Source organism: Diadema antillarum, unplaced genomic scaffold (genome assembly GCF_040938485.1).
Source record: "Diadema antillarum isolate AM-2024a unplaced genomic scaffold, OU_Dant_1.0 seq00002018_RagTag, whole genome shotgun sequence".
In the NCBI taxonomy this organism is placed as follows: Eukaryota; Metazoa; Echinodermata; class Echinoidea; order Diadematoida; family Diadematidae; genus Diadema; species Diadema antillarum.
In genome coordinates, this window is record NW_027272673.1 from 306064 (window position 1) to 327726 (window position 21663).

At 38.7% G+C, this 21663-nt stretch overlaps 1 protein-coding gene and 1 pseudogene across 1 annotated transcript in view; both read right to left on the bottom strand.

Moving 5' to 3' along the window:
• Positions 1-765: 765 nt before the first annotated feature.
• On the bottom strand, positions 766-2459 carry LOC139713628 (headcase protein homolog; annotated as a pseudogene).
• A 5472-nt stretch (positions 2460-7931) lies between these two features.
• The window catches only part of LOC139713631 (synapse-associated protein 1-like), a 35126-nt gene continuing 21394 nt past the window's right edge, over positions 7932-21663 (bottom strand). The window contains exon 9 of the mRNA XM_071625339.1: positions 7932-11643. Coding sequence (XP_071481440.1) covers positions 11554-11643 — 90 coding nt within the window. The 3' untranslated portion in view covers positions 7932-11553. The remainder of the gene's footprint in view (positions 11644-21663) is intronic.

Consider the following 21663-nt stretch of genomic DNA (forward strand, 5'->3'; position numbering starts at 1 on the left):
TTTTTCACTTAAGAAGGAAAATTACAACCAATCCCTAATCACTGTATGGACAGTGTTAAACTTTCTACACTTCCTACGAGTAAGATGATTTACCGTCAGTTTTAAAACAAATTATCTGTATCGCAAGTACAGCTCATGTTTATAAAAGTCCAAAGTTGGGCAAAATATGTACAATACAAACTTATATTTTTACCTCATTTTTGTCTTCTTTCCGCTCGACAAGTTCTCACAATGAAGCATAACTTCATATAAATTCTTCCTTCTACTTATCTACAATACCGAATATGCAAATTAAGATAAAAATTAGGTCGTAACAATGCCAATGGGCATTCCCAGAGCTTCTCAAGCACTTTTTTTTTTGTGCAATCCTCAGCAAGTACAAGTAAGCAACAGTAGCCCCAAAATTCTAATGCATCAATTTATGATACAAGTACAGTGTTACAATCAATTGCCAAGTCTAATGCCACAGAGCCAAGGTCAATGCCAGTGTAACAAAATAATCTGTCCACAAGAAATTTCTTAGTGGCTGAGCAGTGCCCAAAGGCATATTATGACCATCAATAAAATGGCAGACATTGTAAACAAATATGATATTCAATACACAAGCAAGAACATTTGTTCCTCATTCTGGATAAAGTCTGTTGCATCCAAAATGCATCTTATAGATACAGTATACATACTTTACAATCCGAAACTGAAACAAAAAGTCAAGAAGTAAATAACCGCATCAGGCTCGAGAGAGTTCAGATCGGTCTTGCTGCCACCTCAACATACATTAATATGCTGTACAAAGATGTCGTAGGAGTAGAGCGTGCCCAGCTGGTGGTGGCTCCCATCCCAGCGAGACTTGCATATACGACAAACGATGCGTTGCACACCCTCTAAGCACTGCATGCAGACGGCGTTGAGGTACTGGGATCCTGGTGGACCCACTTGCAACCCCTTGCCTCCATCTCCCTGTCGGGGTGTGAGGTAGAAGGTACCATCGATGAGCGGATAGCGATCAAAGACTGGCAACTTCCTGGTACAGACCGAGCATGGAATCACGCGGGTGTTGTGCGCATTCAGCGTTGCAAATATAAATGAGCGTATCTCCTCCGACTCTGGCTGGCTGTCTTCCTCCATCTTTATATGGTAGGAGTTGAGCTTGTGGGCTGGGAGGACCTGGTAGAAAGCAGACAGATCCATTCTCGGGAGAAATCCACGGTTCCCTCCGCTGCTAGCACCAGCATTATTCACCTGGGACATGGAATCGTTGGGATTCCAGTAAGAGTGACTGAAGAAATTTGCATTGAAGCCCTGTGTGCTGGGGGCCTTATTATCATTCTGGACCCGGAAGTCTGGAGGAGTGCCATGGTGGTACTGGGATGGGCGGTTTGGCAGGGTACCCGGTGGCTGCCTGCCCTGGTGGTGGGGCACATTCATGGGTGGGCCGTGGCCATGGCAATCATGGTGCGATGATAATGAAGGGTACTGCTGTGGCATCGGTGGTACATAGTGATGTGGTTGATTCTGATTTTTCCCGCCACTGCCACTTGGCTGTCGCTTCCAGCTGTCATGACTCTGGCTCTGAGTGTGGGATGGGGGGATGATGTTGCTCGACAGAGATGACGGTGTGCTGGAAACAACCGCTGTGGTGGATGTCACTGATGCCACGGCACATGTGCTGCTTGAGCTGGCACTCATGCCTACAGCTGACGAAGTGGACGATGAAGCCACGATAGACGGCGTTGGAAAGCGAGGTGTCTGATTCTTGCTACTGGATTGATGATAAGTCCCTGGGCTAGGCGGTGGGGTGTGGTTACTTTCCGTAGACGCTGTTGAGGAAGCTGATGCATGGCGCAGCCTACCATGACCATTGCCATGACCATTTCCATGACCATTACCATTCCCATTTCCATTTCCAGAGCTGATGGAGTTAGCCCGACCGATGCTAGGTTTCTCGTTTGACTTCTTACGACGCCGATGTCTGCGCTGCTGAGCATTTTCTCCAGCTGCACCCTCGGGAAGCTTCGGCGGAATCCACTCAAGGTCTTTCCGCAAATGCCCCTTGCTACACTTGCACGAGCATGCTTTCCACGCTAAGTCGTAGCCTTTCTTTGTCCACAAATTCTGTCGCCTCTGTTTCTCTGACCAGCTGCGAGCACGTCCGGAGGATCGTAAATAAGTGAGAACTTCATCCTCCCATGCCTCGAAACATGTCTTGTGCATAAACTGCCCTTGAGTACATTCCGGGTTGTTACAAACGACTTTTTGGCAGTCGTCTGGGTCGTCAATGTGCACGCATTCTCCTTCGTTACAGCCCAGTGGCACACAACATGGCTGTTCGTTCTCGTTGTTGTTTACCTCGCCCTCCCCCTCCGCCGTCATGTTCGTCCAGCTGTTCTTCGACTTTGCTGACGAAATTGGTCCGCCCGACGCTGCTTTTCGTCCCGAGAAAACGGGCATGGTTTCGGCATTGTCACATGGACGATACTAATCCGAATGATATGATAACAGAGCTCGCTTTCCTCGGTCCAGAAATCAAAATAAATTCTTGAGGTAAACAAGAGCACATGAGGTTGGTTTCACGCTTTGATGTGATTGTTGTGATCCGGATCCGCGGGCGACTCAGCGGAGGTGTGTCTTGCGTGCCCGGATGGCTTATTAGCATAAATGAATTTCACTTCACGATTGGTCATGGCGACTTCCTCAGTATAAGTTGCCCTTTATCATTGGTCTACAATGACGTAAGGCTAGAATTTGCATAGAGCTGCCTGTAAACAACGAAGACTACGCACTCAAATTGTGCACACGGCACGTCCGACTCTCGCCCTTGCTACATTACATTGTGTGTGTAGCTAGTCCCTCTACTTTGTGTAACGGAACAGCCCGACCGTTGTATTTACACATGTCGAGTAATAAATGCGAAGTAGGCATGCACTCTATTTGCATTTAATATGATTCGTTTGAGGTCAATGCCGTTGGTCTTTTTCAACGATTTTCCTCGTGGTGAGGGCCTAGGGTTTGGAGTAGTACGTCTGACTGTAGTTCAGCAATTGCTTGGAGTTTAAATTAGCGTGTTGAAGCGATGATGATAGAATCCAGCAGTGTTCATAATCAGTCTTTGCGAGAATACACTTTGCATGAGCTCTCAACTTTCATGTACATCGCAACTCCACGATCAATCATGTAGGAGATCTCAATTAAGTTTCAATGAAATCGGATATTAAAATGAGTAAAGGAAGAATAGTTTTGCATTACGCCCTTTTAACAAAATGGCTTTGTTCATGGTCACATATGCAAAGTACAGAAGAGGTAAAAGGTTCTCTAAGGGGAATGAACCCTGAACATAGGCCTATTGAGTGAAATGAACAAAATATATACATATATATATATATATATATATATATATATATATATCAATTATAGTGAAAAACATCAGCGAAGTTTGAGGAAAATCAGACAGTCCGTTTTGAAAAGTTATGAATTTTTAAAGTTTCGGTATCTTCATCGCTGGAAGAGAAGACTATCTTTACAGCAATAGGCCTAAGTTTCTTACGAAACGTTTATACGCTTTCCCTCGACTTGTTATGTTATGATTATTGCGGCTAGAAAGTTGCATATTATTATAATGCTAAATCCAGTGTTACTATTTTCTTTATAGGGCCGTATACCGTTGTTCATGCGTGACGCATAAAAATGTTGTAGGTTTATAACGGCACCGAAACTTTGAATGTTAAATAAAGACGATGCCAGATTAATCATTTTTCCTGTAACTTTCTCGTTTGAATTCGGTTTCGATAGCGTCACTTTCTGCTATTTTTTGGATGATTTTAATCTAAGCCATCTCTTAGATTTTCAACTTGGACGCGGAGAGGATCCTCTCTTTGGCATTGTATAGGCGCCCGTTATGTAAATGTTTCTTATACCCATTTTTCTTTTTGGTCATTTTTCTATAGTTGTGTAGGAAAATACTTTTCTCTTTCTTTTGAAGTTTATTTACTTTTGTGAACCAGAGGGCATGGTGGCCCTCTTGTTCACCATACAGGGGAGCTTTTCATGAAGCGTTTTGGTCGGATACTAGTATTTTTCTGACAAACTGTTACAAGCTCAGTACGAAAATCCTTGCATCTGATTGGCTGACAGGAAATTTGTCCGACAAAGTTGTCGGACAAAATGCTGCATGAAATGCCCCCCCCCCCCCCCCCCCCCCCCCCTTGCAGGGGGGGCGCGTATTAGACGAATCTATACCCTGGGTTATTAAGACCATTATCATAATTGCAAAATTCTTATTTCGGTGTATTTTTCCGACTGCTGTTAGGCTGCATGCCATTCTTGGTACGTTGCATATTGATGAGGGCATCATTTCATTGATATCTTTAATGATTTTAAATATTTTCAATAGTAAATAGTTATCTATTGGGGAAAAGCAGCAGCGTAGCTTGCAATAAAATAGCGCTATAATGATATTAATGGTGGTTTCACATCAGAGCTCTTGTAAAGGAAGGAAATCAATTAGATTATTGGTTTTCACGTGTCCTGTTTAAAATGTGGCTGTGGTGCAGGTATGTATATTACGGATAATGAGAGCTGCTTATTACATACAGAGAGGCAACTAAACCCTATGAGTAATCAACTCTTAATGACCAATATAAATTCATTTTCATGTTCAAGTCGACAACAGATGTTTACTGTGCTATATGGAATGCTCTATTACGCTGGTGAGGTGTAGACTTTGTTGTTGTTGTTTTTGTTGAATTATGATCTTAATGCTGTACGTTATAAAAAAAGTATAATTAAAGGTTTTCCCGGCCAATTTTGTTAAATTGTTATTCACATTTATTTTATGTGCATTCAAATTCGTATGTTTGAAGCGGGGTGAAGTGACTTTCGTCAAACGATGTTATGTTTAATGCCTTCAATTTTTTTTATTAGGCACCCAAATCAGTGGTCACATGTTCAAACTCGAGCGGATGTAAGCATTCAATTTCGTGTTTGGCCATGGAATTCCAAGTTTGTGTATTTAAAATAGTACGATGGGCTCGATAAGCACTAAAAACAGTTTCAATTCCGTTTTTGAGCAAGCGATATTTAAACATATTGAACATTCAAATTTCGTAATACACGTAGGCCTAAAAGAAGCAGGAGTAATTATTGCAAAGCTGATCATTAATGTGGCTTTTATTTTTTATGTTAAGTTTCATCATCATAATCAGCACTGTTTATTTGAACATTCAGGTTTTTTTTTTTTTTTTTTTGCTTAACATGTTAGGTAAACTTCATGAGTATATAAAATCCTCATTTCGTCATGTCATCACACATGGCTTTCTTTATCTCTAATTTACATCTTTATTAATTAGATCATGTTGTGTTTATAACCTGAAATTGACTTGCGACCTTCATTTAAATGTACACACTTATTTCATGTTTGCAGCAGCATCATGCGTCACCCACATGTAGACATTATAATAGCATTCAATTTAAAACGTAGTGCAAGTTATGTACTTTTTAATGGACAGGTTTAAACGAACTTGTTTACCCCATATGCGAATTTGAATACTCGGAAAGAACTGGCGACAGGTGGAGATGAAGTTGAAAAACCATTGCCGAAAATGTATACGCATTCGATGACAGGCGTAATTGCGAAATCAGTTGTCCCGAATTTGTCAATAAAAAATGAATGAAGAAAAACGACTTTGAATGACGGTATTTCGATGCCCCGAGCAAATTTGACGAAAATGAATGCTTCTAATATGAAATTGAATGACAAAAGAATGAAAATGGCCGGGAAAACCAATATTTTCATAGCGCCGACAGCTTCATATTTTTTTTTTTAAATCTTTAGGCCGCGATCTCTGAATTCATAATGTTTTTACTCCTTTCATTTATCTCATGCAATGAGATAAACCTCACAAAAACAAGACCAAGAACGGTACAATTGCAACGTACTTGATGTGAAGTACATTCATAAACGATCGACAGGCAAACTTATATCGATGCTATTTGTGTAGCTTTGTACAGAGTATAATGTACAATGTACACGAGCATACATGGACCAGAATGGACACCCATGGACCAGATAAGGGACACACACACACACACACACACACACACACACACACACACACACACGAAGACCAATTAGAGTTGCCATGGTAACATATTTAATTTCAACGCACATCGAATTTTAAATTCCTCCATGGCGAGATACACTCTGTTCATTATTTCGGTAGACACTCATCGCATTAACTTAATAAATAATTACTGTTCGACATAATTGCATCTAGGAGTATGATCTATGATGTATAACGTGCTTTTTTAAACTCCTCATATTTCTATCATTGTTGCCATTCCACAAGAAGATGGTCAAAAATGTCAAAATATGTTGTAAAGAACAGGTTGCTGTGCAATAATTAAGTGTGACGATAGTGACAGAACAAACATACAGCTTCATTTAAGTCCACTTGTTCAAGCCTGTAAATTATGATCTCATTACATAGGAATTTAACGGTATTCAAATATATATATATTTTTTTTTTGTTCATCCTTTTCTCTGATTTCACTGAAGTTTTCAAAGAGCTGTGGAGCGTTCCATTTTACTTCCTTTTATTTCAGTCAGGGCAAAATAAATGATATAAAAGAAACAATAAAACGTGAATTATTGTTTTCAGTTTGCGTTCATCACAAGAACAGTTATTCTTTGTACACACTGTCTTCACCTATCTCTCATGTACACACAAAGGTATGCAGCCCTACGGCATTCAAATCACAGCTACTTAAAGGAAACCAAAACCCAAATAAAAATGCGAATTGAGAGAAAGCAATATCAGTATAACACATCAGTGAAAGTTTTAGGAAAATCGGACCATCGAGTCAATAGTTTTAATCTTTAAAGTTTCGGTGTCGTCATTGCTGGATAATGATATCACGACACTTCATGACGTCATTCTGGACACTATAATATAAAAGGAAAATTCCATAAAATTTCAATTCATTGAAAAGTATCATTCCATCGACTTGTTACTGACATAAACGTATATGTTAGCTTTCTGAAAGAGGTAAGTCAAGTGCTCTTTTCTTGTGCTAGAAAAGTGAAAATATGTTGAATTTTCTTGGTACATTCTTTATATTGTCATCCATAATGACGTCATGCAGTACTTTCCTTATCAAGTGATGACAGCACTAAAAGTTTAGAAATTTGTAACTTTTGAATCAATTGTTCAATTTTCCTCAAACTTTTCCTGATGTGATACATTGCTGCCTTCACTCATATCCACCTTCATATCTGAGCTCTGGTTTCCTTTCAATCGGCAACACTGTACATCAACATGAAAACACACCTTTCCCGCACCAACGTTGTATACAGACATACTCCGAGAGAAAGGTTTCAGCAAATTGTTATGTTTATTACGACAGCTGGTTTGAGCCATTCGAACAGCTATATTATATGTATCTTTATATCTACACGTACAATTTAGATTCATTCTTGATTTCAACGCATAATTTCTCTGACAGGTGACAGGGCAACGAGAATTCACCACATGATAGATTTCCTGCCTGATTGAGATTATTTACATGACCACGACTAGAAGCAATCTGTCACAAACCGACACCCATAGACGAATACAAATTACCCATGGAGAGCAATACTACGTCATGCGATTGACTGACAGTGGAGGTGACTAACGCTGGACAGCACGAGAAATGTTAATCTAGACTAGTAATGCATCTTCTTTGTCAGTTATGTTCATAAATATATTGAGAGCAGGTTTTATCATGATACATCATGCAACCAACTTGTGGACATTATGATTTTTGACAAAAGCTCAAACTATAATCAAAATCAATGTAAAATATACATCAGAGTTTAAATGTTTTTTAAAGGAAATTGGTTACTAGTGTTTTTTCATTAATTTCCATAAACATCTTGTTCCTTCCTTTATTTGGGGGGGGGGGGGGGAGAGCAACCAAAGTTTAGTAACTATGCAAAGCAGCACTCGAATAAATACCTACCATACAACTAGAAATGGAGACAATACTGTGGATACAGATATACATTTAAATCAAATCACTGATGTTGGTTGCTGTGAACACAATCTGCTCAGCTGAAATTAAAGCAAGCATCCCCTATGTAAACACACATAACCCCAAATCTGACACTAGCCTCATCTATCATTATTTTTTTGAACTCATATACAGCCACTGTATCAGCATTGTATCCTGACTGACATGCAAGCTCCTGTTCATAGCCCATTTTCTATTTCATACCATATACCAACTTATAAGGGAAAACATGCAAAACAACATCACAATCCTTTCCAGCAAATATCTTTTTTTTTTCTCCCAATACAGTCCCACCTGTTAGCTTTCTGCAATTCAACTGTAACTACAAATATTATCATAATGGAGCAATGTCCTACATGCTCATTTTTGCCTCAACAAAAAGTTGAGAGAGTGCAAGAAATAAAGAGATAAAAAGCTAAATTAAAATGGTTACAAATACACACATATGTTACTGTAAAGGAAATGGATTTACACAAAATTGATAATCAAAAACTACCTAGAAAATTTTAGGAGAGGGGAACCTCATTATAACGAGCTAGTTGGAACCACTGAAATTTCCTTGTTACATTGAGTATCTTCTTATTTCTGAGATGAAAATAGAAGAATATAAAAAGGAATGGAACCTGTAAAGTTACCTCATTATATTAGACATCTTGCTATATCCAAACTCATTATAACAGGGTTCCACTGCAATGATATTCTGTAACCATGACATGGAAGGGACATTCACTTGTAGACTGTACAAATGGGGTAATACAGAAACATCTTCACAATCATTGGTTTAAATTAAAAAAAAAAAATGAATAAATTTAGTTTCCAATGCAATCAAAATGAATAGTACACAGTCCACTTTCCCACAGAGATTTAGCTTGAGTCTGTACAACAACAAATATTAAAATTTTACACAAGGGTCAGAATTTTGTACACTTATACTGGACTACAGCAGAGTAATGCAACACATTACAGTGACTTGGACAACTACGCTGTATTAGTGCTTATACACAAACAGTTACAATTATCACAGAAATATCCATGTATGCTCAAGACTGGAATGAAATTTCAGAGTCCCCTGGAAAAGGGGAATGGGTAGTCACCACTGCCAGCATTGATGCTATAAAAAAAAACCAGTAATGGTAGTTGAAAGAGCTCTCTGGATAGCTATGATTTCCAAGAGGGAACAGCATGGTAAGTTTAATGTCCTTCCAAGCATTTAATGGCACACACACACACACACACACACGGACACATTGATATAATATATATGCACATATCACACACTTACACTCACACACACTAACACACACAAATGCACACATTACATGTATACACATTCACATACACATGTACATGTACACACACCCACACACATGCACTTAACACAATTATGCATGATACAAAGCGGACATCGGTACTGCAACCCACTCTGACTGTAACCTCTGCCCACAAGGTACCATAAACTTTGGACCTTTAATGAGACAGTCAGACTTATGATATACTAAGAGCAATTTGCTTGACTGCAACAAATAATCTATTAAGTTGCTTCCGGCTTTTCATGCAATGGCTAAATTTGGCCATAAGCATGATGCCTTGTTTATATTTTGTAGCGGAGGTTCGTTCATCTTCAGCGCCTACTAAAAGGATTGAGTTTTTACCTCTTTTTGTAACGGAAATATTTCTTAATTTGTCACTGCTCATCACGTTACACAAAATCATCAGTAGACTTTCAAAACTGAAATTATGGCTCGTTCCAACTGTCCTGCGATTTGGTGATCTGCCCCAGTTGGGCCGTTAGAAGCTGATCATGTAAGTCTTGTTTCTTTTTACATGTATCACAATTTGCACTGCGATTGAAATCGTGGTCTGAATCTTGGGGTAATTGTGGTGATCATATCAAATCTTATCAGATCTTATCTCATCTTGAGCTCAGTCATATTGTAGCAATCGCGTTGAAAAGTTTTAGACATTTCAAAAATTGTCTATGATCAATGCAATTGCCACAACTGCCCTCAAGATCTGATAAGAAAATCATGGTTACTCCACATTTCAGACCACGATTTCACCAGTGGTGCAGATTGTGATAGACATAGATCTAATTGAAAATTCCATGATTAACTACTAATGGCCAATCGTGGCATGCGAAGTGGATCGCACAACAGAGGGAATGAGCTTTAATAGCCTGAAAGTATGACATAATTATTAGCGTGAACTTCAGTGACTTTTAAGAATGACATTACATGTATATCTTTCATAGGACCATTTCATGCAAATGATTTTTATATTTTCTTGTATCCTCCCTATGAAACAATAACATCCTTTGACATTCCAATCTAAAGCTATGACTTCCTGTTGAAAATTAGCCATTTACTAACATCCTTCACGTGTGACTACATTAACAGTGGGCTTCTGGACAGAAACTGACATACTGCTGGTACCTAGTCAAAGTTCAGTGACCTTTGATCTGAAGGGGATCTTAAAACAAAATCAGTGCATTGTACATCTTTTCACTTGACTATAGAAAGGGAAATAAAAGAGATATATGAAACGTTCTACCACAGTCATCTCACAAACCTTCATGACTCCTATCATCATACTATACATGTGCTTGAACTGAAATATGATTCTCTTGAAAAAAACAAACAAACAAAACATTACCCAGCTCTTTTACAAGAGGCTATTTGATCGTTTCGAGTGTCCTATATCTCCACAAGCAGCTCACATGATATTAGCTGCATCTCTATTTTGCAAAAACAATATGAGACATCAGGGAAAGTGTACACTATACCTAACCTAGCTATCGAAAGGATGTAACTTACATGTACCATCACTCCACGGTCATATTTATCCCTTGTCACTGAACAGATGGGAAACAGTGCAAGGGAAAAAATTGCCCCCTCAAGCCTAAAAATATTGCAAAAGTATACAGATTTTATGTGAGCACTTTGACAAAGATATTACTGTAAACATATGTACAGTGTAAATATATATTTTTACTATCTTTGAAGTAGTGGTTGAAACCTGTGTGAGAAGGTATAAGCTAGCTCAGTTTGGGAGTCACAGCTCTGCCCTAGTGTGTGACTTTATACAGCCCAAGCAAGCATCATACTACATCAAAAATTTGTCCCATTTCTTGGGTGATTCTTAGCAGTCTGTCAGCAGTCTCACATATACACAAATGATGTAAAAGTTGGTCACTCCATGTGGTTTCACACATAGTGAACACTCACTACACCATACTCAAAGGAAATTCAAATGTAACCTGACGATATCAGTACACTTATGGTGCAAGAAACTAAGGGAAACATCTGATCGTATTTCTCCTGCCGAGGGTTTGTGGTTCCTACACCTTCGAAGTGAAAACGGGTGAAAGACGAGCAGCCATTGTCCACATTATCCATGCTGCAAGACTCTTGAAGTTTGATGGGCCAACATCTTGTATAATGTCTCAATGGAGGGAAATGGTCCTTCTCAAGAATGTGTCCACTTGCATCTCTTCCTTCCATCCCTCCATCACTCCATCCCAGCTTCATCCTCCAGCATCTGATTTATCTCTCGCTCCCATTCCTCGTTCTCTTCGCCCTCTTCAACAACTTCATAGTCCTGTGGCCAGACAGAGAGACAGAGATTAGAGAAAGAATTAAAAACAACAAATGAGACTCGTTCTCTGATGAACATGCTTGACACGAGAAGGACAACTTAGAATGATGGAGAATGTCTTTAAGTATTCATGATTAAAGGGACTGTACAATACTGGTTGAGGTGAGGATTTAGGTTTATAAAATTTTTTGGGTGAGATAATGAGAAACCTATTTTGAAAAATGAAAAAGCATGTAATTTCAAGAAGGTTTCAATGTTAATTTGATGAAAATTGGCCTTGAAATGGTTAAGATATCCAAAGAAGCGATCATCATGAAATTTACATGCCACGACTTTTATTAGGATCTCTTTGTTTTACATTGTTTTTGGATATCTCAGCCATTTCAAAACCTATTTTCATCAAATAAACTTTTGATTCCCCTCAGAATTGTAAAAGCTTTTTAACATTTCATAGAGTGGTTTCCAAATATCTCGCAAAATGTTATAAGTTGAATCCTCACCTCAACCAGTACTGTACAGTTCCTTTAAGATGCAAACTCAACATAAGCTCTTGATACATTTATTAAATTGGTATGTACGGTTTGTAGTATACTGTAGAAGCGGAAATTTTTGTGGTGTTCAAATTTTCACACATTTCGCGCAACCAGAAACTAGCGCAAAAATAAACGCACACAAATATTTTAGCTTGCCATATGTTCCACTAGTTGATGTCTTGATTCTGCGGGATTAAAAACATGTGAAACTCATCTTACCTGGCTGAGTACAAAAAATCAGTCATGCGAAAATATTGGATAACTTTTACAGTAATCAGTAGTCAGCATTGTACATACATTGTATAAGCATATTACTTGTCAAACTAAAACCCTTTATTTTCTGTTAATTTCCAGTGTCACACAAAAGTAAATTTGCTGCCAAATTTCCCTTTTTTAAAAGTAATGTGTTTTTTTAGTATAATTGTCGATTCTTATTGGTTACATACGTCTGTTTGGTGACATTTATGTCTGGGGTTGTCTGTTTGATTTTGCGGGGGGGGGGGGGGGGGGTGGGGGGGGGGCAATGAACAAAAAAGGCAGAAATTCATGTCCTCATATGACAGTAATAACACAGAACACTGTACTTATGAAAACCTGGGTAGTTAATCTCAGTGACAGTGTGATCAGGGAGGTTTTCCTCTCACCTCTCTGGTGTGATTTTAACAAGCAGCTATAGACAACATATGATGAGATACTGTACTCTCAACAGCTGTTCATGCAAGTGTGTGTATGTGTGTAAGTGTGCGTGTGTGTCTGTGTGTGTGTGTCTGTGTGTCTGTGTGTGTGCTCAGTGTCATAATAAATTGGTATCATATTTCCTATTTCGCTACAAGTGGTGACTGTTCCACTGCTAATCATGTATTTACAACAGCACATGCTGCTAAACACATGATAAAACTATCATTATCCGCATAACAGGTATGACATGTATTGTGAAGGTAATATCAGCACCAGACAAGCGACTAATGAAACAAATACAAACAAGTGTGAGGCCTACATTGACAAGGCAGGCCCATAGGAAACCAAACAGCTGCCTCAAAGTTGGAATATTATTTAGCTTCTCTGACAATGTGGACTTTGATTTGTTTTCATGATTGCATGTATGATCATGAAAACAAATCAAAGTCCACATTGCCTGGAAAGTTAATCTGAATTTCATGATTATAAAGTTTGATCATGAAAACAAAATTTAAGTCTACATTGTCTCAAAATCTAAATAGTATTCCAGCTTTGATGCAGCTGTTCAGTTTCATAGAGAAGAAAAAGGAAAAACATATTTGCAAGAAATTAAAGGTAGAGAGTATTTAAGATGAGAGGGCTGCCTTTGAATAGCAATTTTGGCAGCTGAATCATGCCATATGATATCATTTTCATTTGTTAATATTAGATTTAGTATTTTAAGTATGGAGAGCAGCACTCTTGTCAAGCTTATTAACCCCTTGAGGATAAGTCCCAAGTATACTTGGGCAAGTGTCTATGGGGAACGTGTGTTGTACCAAATCAGCCCATCCGCAAAGGGTTAATGCAGGGCTGCCAACTCTCACGCATTGAGTGTGAGACTCACACATTTTGGTCCTTTCTCACTCTAAAACTTTATTTCATATGCATGCATTTCTATTGATCTCACTCATTTTGACTCCTAAATTATAGCATTGGCCTATGGGTGTCTCACTCTCAACTAGTTTCCAGTGTTGGGAGCCCTGTTAATGTCTTTTTCACCTCGTCTTAATGATCAAGAATGACAGCAACATCACATATTATAACATTCAGAACCTACAATACTTTAGCCAGGTCCTCATGGTACAATGAATTTGCATTCATGCAATAAACAGCTATATGCGTCTTTATTCCTTAGCCACAGTGATTCATCATACACCCTATTTCTCAATATGGTAGGTTCTGCCAAGAATAGTTAAAGGCACTACATCGGCAACATACGTCTTGCCCAACATCTACATCAGCAGAAAGCCAGGTAAGGCAAAACATGTGACACAAAACACTGTTGGTGACAGAAGCCATACCAGTCGATGGATAAGATTATCTATGCAAATGTGGTTGTATCATCACAGGGAATTGGGGACCATGCACAGAAAATTCTGGAAATCTATGCTATGGACAAACATTCAGAAAATCTTTTTGATACAATGGTTAATTGTAACAAAATTGTGCTATCCTACAATGTATCTAAATGCTTTGGACATGTTTGTCCCTGACATTATTTGTTACTGAACATTTTGCCTCCTAAAAATGCACTGTAACTTGGCATTGATCAAATTTGTGCATGACAATGCAGAGCATCCATCAAAAGAGCCAATGGTCACATGACTGCAAGTCACATGACTTCAGGTCAAATGATTTCCAGGCACATGACCTATAGTCTCCAATAATGTAATCAATCTTATGCAAAACAGTGAAACAACGGGATGGCATATGCCAAACAGGTCTTAAAGCAGTTTGCATTAAGTTCAATGTACTAATCTTCCTCACATATACACGCCTACATCAGAGAAGATGAGCCACAATGCCTGTGAGGAGATCTAGCAAACATTGGAAGCATTGCTCTGGAAAAAAAAAAAAAGGAAAAAAATAATTTCAACATAAAAAGTTAACTTGGAATTTCAATAATTGTTAAATGAACAAAGTCAAACAGCAGAAATTGTATCCTTCACTTCAATTCAATGACAGTTGTAGAGTTGTAATACAAATGTAACTTGGAAATGAGGACTTTTAACAGTTGTTAGCCAAGTGTATAGCAGGTACAATGTATGTACCAGGTAGCTCAATCAAGCAAACTACAAACATGAAAATTGTATGACTGCCCCTATAAACAACAAAGCCACATTCCAATTTGAAGAGCTTGACAATGCAATTTAGGCTGTATTCTCCTTTTCCTATTTGTATACTAATGCTGTACTGGACTATCATTTTCTATTTACCTACTAGGTAGTTTATTGGTCTTTATGGCAGGTTGCTTTTGTCATCAATGGGCTGCACTGTAACGCTCCAGCTATGTTACAAACTTTAAGGAACAAACCCCTGGAATAATCTTCTCTTGTTTTTGTAAAAATGTTGACTTTGATAACACAACCTTGGCATTTGATTCCTTGATCTGAGCTCCATGAAACAACTTCTGGGGGCAGCACTTCTCCAATACAGTGTAAACAGTGAACCCCTTTCAGAATTGACTTTAGCCTTTTATCCAAACTTCAAAATTTCCTTTTCACAATACACTCTTAACCCATTGAGGATGGACTGATTTTGCTACAACATGCATTTCCCATAGACACCTGCCCAAGTATACTCGGGACTCATCTTCAACGGGTTAATACCTAGTTTAAGCAATTATCTTTAGTCTGGATCTTATTGATAAAAAGATATGAAGAGATTGGCAGACATTCCCAAAATATGATGCATCCGGTAAACCTTGACACAGACTCTACATCCCGCCTACAAAGTTCTGATCCCTTCTCAAGCCTTCAGAACACATGGCGCGGTTCATTCATGATAGATAAAGACACTATAGCAAATGGGAAATATTAAAGTAGAATCCCTTTGCAAGAAAAAGTTAGAAAGCTCCCATTTTTGAGAAGACATTCATTGTATAATTCTTGTTTGTGTTATGGGAGGAAACATGTCTCCTGCTGTCAACTCTGTGAATACCAGTTAAAGGGATTGTATAGATTTGGCTGAGACCTAGCTTCAGGTTTCTAACACTTTGGCGAGATAATGAGAAACTTCTTATGAAATATGAAAGAGCAAATGATTCCAAGAGGAATTCAATGTTTATTTGATGAAAATTGGTTTTGAAATGGCCAAGATATCCAAAAACAGATTGATCCTAATAAAAGGTGGGACCCACTTTTTATTATGATCACTTTGTTTTACTTTGTGTTTGGATGTGGTCAGCAAAACCAATTTTCATCACATAAACTTTGAATTCTTCTTAGAATGGCATGCTCTGTGCTAAAGTGGTTGCTTGGTATCTTGCAAAAAGTTACAAGCTAAATCCTCATCTCCACCAATACTATACTATCCCTTTAAGCTGTGATATTGTAAAAACTACACTGGATAAAAGCAAAGCAAAAGATATGGTTCATGCAGTATACATACATGTGCGTGGCTACATACTGTATTTCGGATGACAGAGAGCCTACATGTATAAGGTGATCTGTCAGTGAGTGTAGGTATAGGGTGTACACTACTTGTTACATCTGTCACTGAGTATCAAATCACACTGGCTGCAGGGCATCCCCACAACCAACTCGTGCGACCTAAACACTGGGGAAACCCAGGGCCGGCGTGCTCTGGAGAACTCTCCCCCCACGGTCTGGATGGTGCAGGTGCATTAAAGGGCATCGCTCTTTGACATGGCCCAAATAAACAAGCCCTGACAGCTAATTGGCAGAAGGCAGTGTTTACATGAAGTACATGTATGCACCGTGCCATGTACACTGTACTTTGTACTTGAAATGCATGTATGTAATTCATGACTGTATATTATGTTTTGTCTCAGTACATACATAATGAATGATGATGCAATGGAATGTGTGCCTTGATAATGGGGGGTTGACTTGAATAATAGACCTCACCCATTTATCAGAGAGAAAGAGGGATGGGGAAAGAAGGAGAGAGGAGAGATTGTTCTCCCTATTGGAGTATATTATATCGTATCAAAACAAAACAAATATAGTTTTGAAACTAATTTGGATCAGATAGTAGACAATAATAGATAGGGGGAGGGGGCAGCCTTGCCCTTATTGGAGACATTCTTTCTTATCAAAACAAAACAAACAAACTTACAAGCATACCTGAAAAATAATTTGCATCAAACAACAGACAAAATTTAAGGAAGAAATTTCTTCTGCCAAACTGTCCTTGTCAGGACATGTACAGTAGGTGTAATATTCATGTAAAACTGCATGACTTATCATTAGATACTCAAGTAAGGGAAAATAAATAGATACCTGCCTAGACTTGCCTGCTCCCCCCCCCCCCCTCCAACATTCATGTCAAAAACAACCTTCAGGACTTCACAATCTGTGCACAATTCGGGAAGTATTCAACAAGATGGGCCATTGAGGCCCAGTGGTTGAGACCACAGACTCTACACCTTGAGGTCCCTGGTTCAAGTCTGTTGCCAGCAGTAGTTGTGATCTACCATGTAGGCAAGACACGTAATCCTCAATGATCAGTCCGTCAAAACTTTTCTTAACTTTGCTCATTACTTTTATGCCTCCTCATTGGTCATGTGACATAGAATCAATACATAAAAAGCAAATAAAACAAGAAGAGAAGTCATCAACAATATGAAGGCTATACTCCTGAAGCTATGATTTCTGAAGGATGAGGTAGAAAATATATTGCAAAATTAAACCACTCTGAAACAGGCATATTACTCACATGATTGCATTACTGGTCATTAAAATCTCATAAGTACTGGTTGTTGTAAGGAAAAAAAAAATACACCAAACAAAAAGACAGAAGATGAAACTAACAACAACCACCATGTTATCCATCGACTGGATAATGTAATGTTCCAGTCCTGAGCAGTCTATACTCATCCTCTACTGTATATAATGACATAAACTCATAATGTACGTGCTACCATGCATGTGTCTGTGTGACTGTGTGCATGTAGGGGCCTACATTGTATACATGTGTATTGTGTGTGTGTGTATGTACGTGAATGGGAGAGGGCAGTAGAACGTGCAGAGTAGGCCTACTGTGTAAGCTTTTTTTTTTTTTTTTTTTTTCCTTATATTTTCGCAGATGAGGAGGTCACATAGTGCCCTACATTTTTGCAAGATGTTGTTTTTGTGAATTGACACCAAGGCTATCATTAAAGTGCACTACATTGTATTACCCTAGGGCAAGGCGACATTTTTGCATGTTGTTAAATTCACGGTCCAACAGTGATTCACAATTGGCAATAACTAAACCCTCATGAAAATAAAAGCTTACACAGCAGAGTGTACAAATCCTTATTAACCCATGATCACAGAAACTCTCCATTGCAGGAAACCATGTTTGGTACATAATGTACCCAGGACCTCGAAGAAAACAATTAATGTCTATCATAATGAATTGATTGAGATTTCTACCATGCAGCTGTGGTTATACCACCTGACTGAACCCAGATATGCACACTGGCTGATATGAAAATCTACTCTGTTTTGCACTGCCTTCCTGCTTTCTCAAATGGCAATATCCGATTTCAACATCAATATAAGGTGAACATGATGCAAGACGGACAAAACAGCGTCTTCCTTGACAGGACACACATGATCACATTTACACCTTATGTGCTAACATACTTGAGCTGCATCACCATCACATATATTAAGCAAATAATCAACGTTGGTGAAGGTAATGGGACAAACTATCACTTCCGAGGCGATCTGGATGTAGCTATCTTTCCGAAGCGCAGCTGAGGAAAGATAGCGTACACATTCAGATAGCCGAGGAAGTGATAGTTTGTCTCATTGCCTGAAACTAAAAGTTGATTATTTGCTTTATATTCCACATCTAGGGTCCTGGAAATTCCCATTTTATTCCACATCTGAAACCGTTTTAGCTGTCTTTAGGTATCCTTAGGGATTAGGCTACGTGTGCGCGTAGATGACAAAACAATGAATTTGCTGCGCGCACCACGCGGCACCGAAGTGAAAGTGCGTTGCACTGTGTACTATCAAGTGACCTAGGTCACATGATAGTTCACAGTGCAACGCACTTTTATTTCGCGCGTACTCATCTTGCATTAGGACTGCGTGGACTGTGTGGAGATCAGCGAAACAAAAGGGACTATCAACATAGAGTGTGACGAACTTTTCTTCTCAGGTGATGTGATGGGCAAAACTACGCTTCATCACGTGATCAGCTCTGGTCCAGTCCTATTGCAACATTCTTAGTATGTGGAATATAAAGTCTATTATCTAGACTGCTATCAAATTTAATAATTGTATTGAATGCCAGGACATTTTGATTTAAACAAAAACACAGTCCAGAATCTAGACTATCACACTGCAAGTCTAAATGTAAATTTTGTTGGAAGCATGCTACTTCTTTTGGCCACTATCATACATACGCCATGTACACAACAGTGTGTATTTACAATTTTGCACATTTCACCTGTAACATTCTGATATGAAACATGGGAACAAACCTAGAGTGGGAACAGGGTGGAATGTGTTATATTGTAACACACTATGGTAATGAGCTCTCTCATCCTACTGTAAAGTGGTAAAGAATCTGTAGACTAGCTACACTATGGTAATGCAATCGACTCGGCTAAAGTGCCCCTGCATGTCCTTATAAATATCATACACCAGTATCATATACCATGTACATGCATTGTCAAATTCTGTCAGTGTTTATGCAGTGGCCCTCTAAACCATGATATTTACACTGTAAGCAATTTAAAAAACCATGTCACATACAGTCAGTCTTTGATGTGCATCCCCTGACCCCAGCCTACAGTGTAGTCTTGGCCAAGAGCAGAAAAATAAAAATAGTAAAAAGAGAAAAAAATACATATTGTAACTCATGCAAACAAACTAAAATAGATATATGTTTGTATGGATTTTCCCATGGAGCACATCCAGATCACATTTCAATGAAATCAGTATGAAATGTCGTTGGTAGACTGCATATCATATTCAAATTTGATGTAACTCAGGAGCCTAAAGATGCCAGAACATAGAGGGCAGCATTGACCAAGACTCTCTCAAGCTGTAATAATAAGAGGAAGCATCATGCTCACCTGAATATTACAAGTTCACCTTCTATGCATTCTTGCAGATTATTATCACAATTATTATCATTAATGGGGGCACTGTGGCATAGTGGATATGACTTCCGACTCTTGATCGGAGGACCCACCGGGCCACCAAACAAAAAAGTTAGTGTTGAGCCATGCCAACATTTGACCATTAATCCAAAAAAGTCATTTTCACCAAATTTGCAGATACAAGGTCTTGTCACCCCAGCGACGATATAATGTTACTATCTGTAATCTATTATCTAGACTGCTATCAAATTTACAAATTTTACACTTGAATGCCAGGAAAATTGATAGTGATAAACAAAAACACAGTCCAGGATCTAGACTATCACACTGCAAGTCTAACTGTAAATTTTGTGGGAAGCATGCTACTTCTTTTGGCCACTATCATACATACACCATGTACATGTATAGTGTGTATTTACAATTTTGCACATTTCACCTGTAACATTCTGATATGAAACATGGGAACAAACCTAGAGTAGGAACAGGGTGGAATGTGTTATATTGTAACACACTATGGTAATGAGCTCTCTCATCCTACTGTAAAGTGGTAAAGAATCTGTAGACTAGCTACACTATGGTAATGCAATCGACTCGGCTAAAGTGCCCCTGCATGTCCTTATAAATATCATACACCAGTATCACATACCATGTACATGCATTGTCAAATTCTGTCAGTGTTTATGCAGTGGCCCTCTAAACCATGATATTTACACTGTAAGCAATTTAAAAAACCATGTCACATACAGTCAGTCTTTGATGTGCATCCCCTGACCCCAGCCTACAGTGTAGTCTTGGCCAAGAGCAGAAAAATAAAAATAGTAAAAAGAGAAAAAAATACATATTGTAACTCATGCAAACAAACTAAAATAGATATATGTTTGTATGGATTTTCCCATGGAGCACATCCAGATCACATTTCAATGAAATCAGTATGAAATGTCGTTGGTAGACTGCATATCATATTCAAATTTGATGTAACTCAGGAGCCTAAAGATGCCAGAACATAGAGGGCAGCATTGACCAAGACTCTCTCAAGCTGTAATAATAAGAGGAAGCATCATGCTCACCTGAATATAACAAGTTCACCTTCTATGCATTCTTGCAGATTATTATCACAATTATTATCATTAATGGGGGCACTGTGGCATAGTCGATATGACTTCCGACTCTTGATCGGAGGACCCGAGTTCGAATCCCCCCCAGCGCTTACGTCCTTGGACAAGATGTTTTACCCACCATATCTCTCTCGACACAGGTGTATAAATGGGTACTAGGCAACACTAGGGTAATAATAATAGCAGGGCCCTCTGGTAGAGCAGTGGCAACACTGAAGAGGCTACCCTGGATAAATAAGACCTAATTATTATTATATATCATGCTCACCTGAATATCACAAGTTCACTTTCTATGCATTCTTGCAGATTATTACCTGAGAACTTAAAACTGCAGTCACTAATCTACTGTAGAAGGAGATTTTGTACCCCAAGTTTAAGGGAATGGTGCTCATTTGTACATCATTAATCTATCATCCAAGTGATAATACGAGCTAGAATACAGTGTAAGTTTGGTGAAAATTTGTCCATATGATTTCAAGAACATGAAAATGTAAAATTTTGGCCCCAATTTGAACCCCCTCTGGGCCCATTGGGGCACGCGTGGATCCGCCATGAACAAACTTGACCCGCAGTCATCAAAGTTTACTCA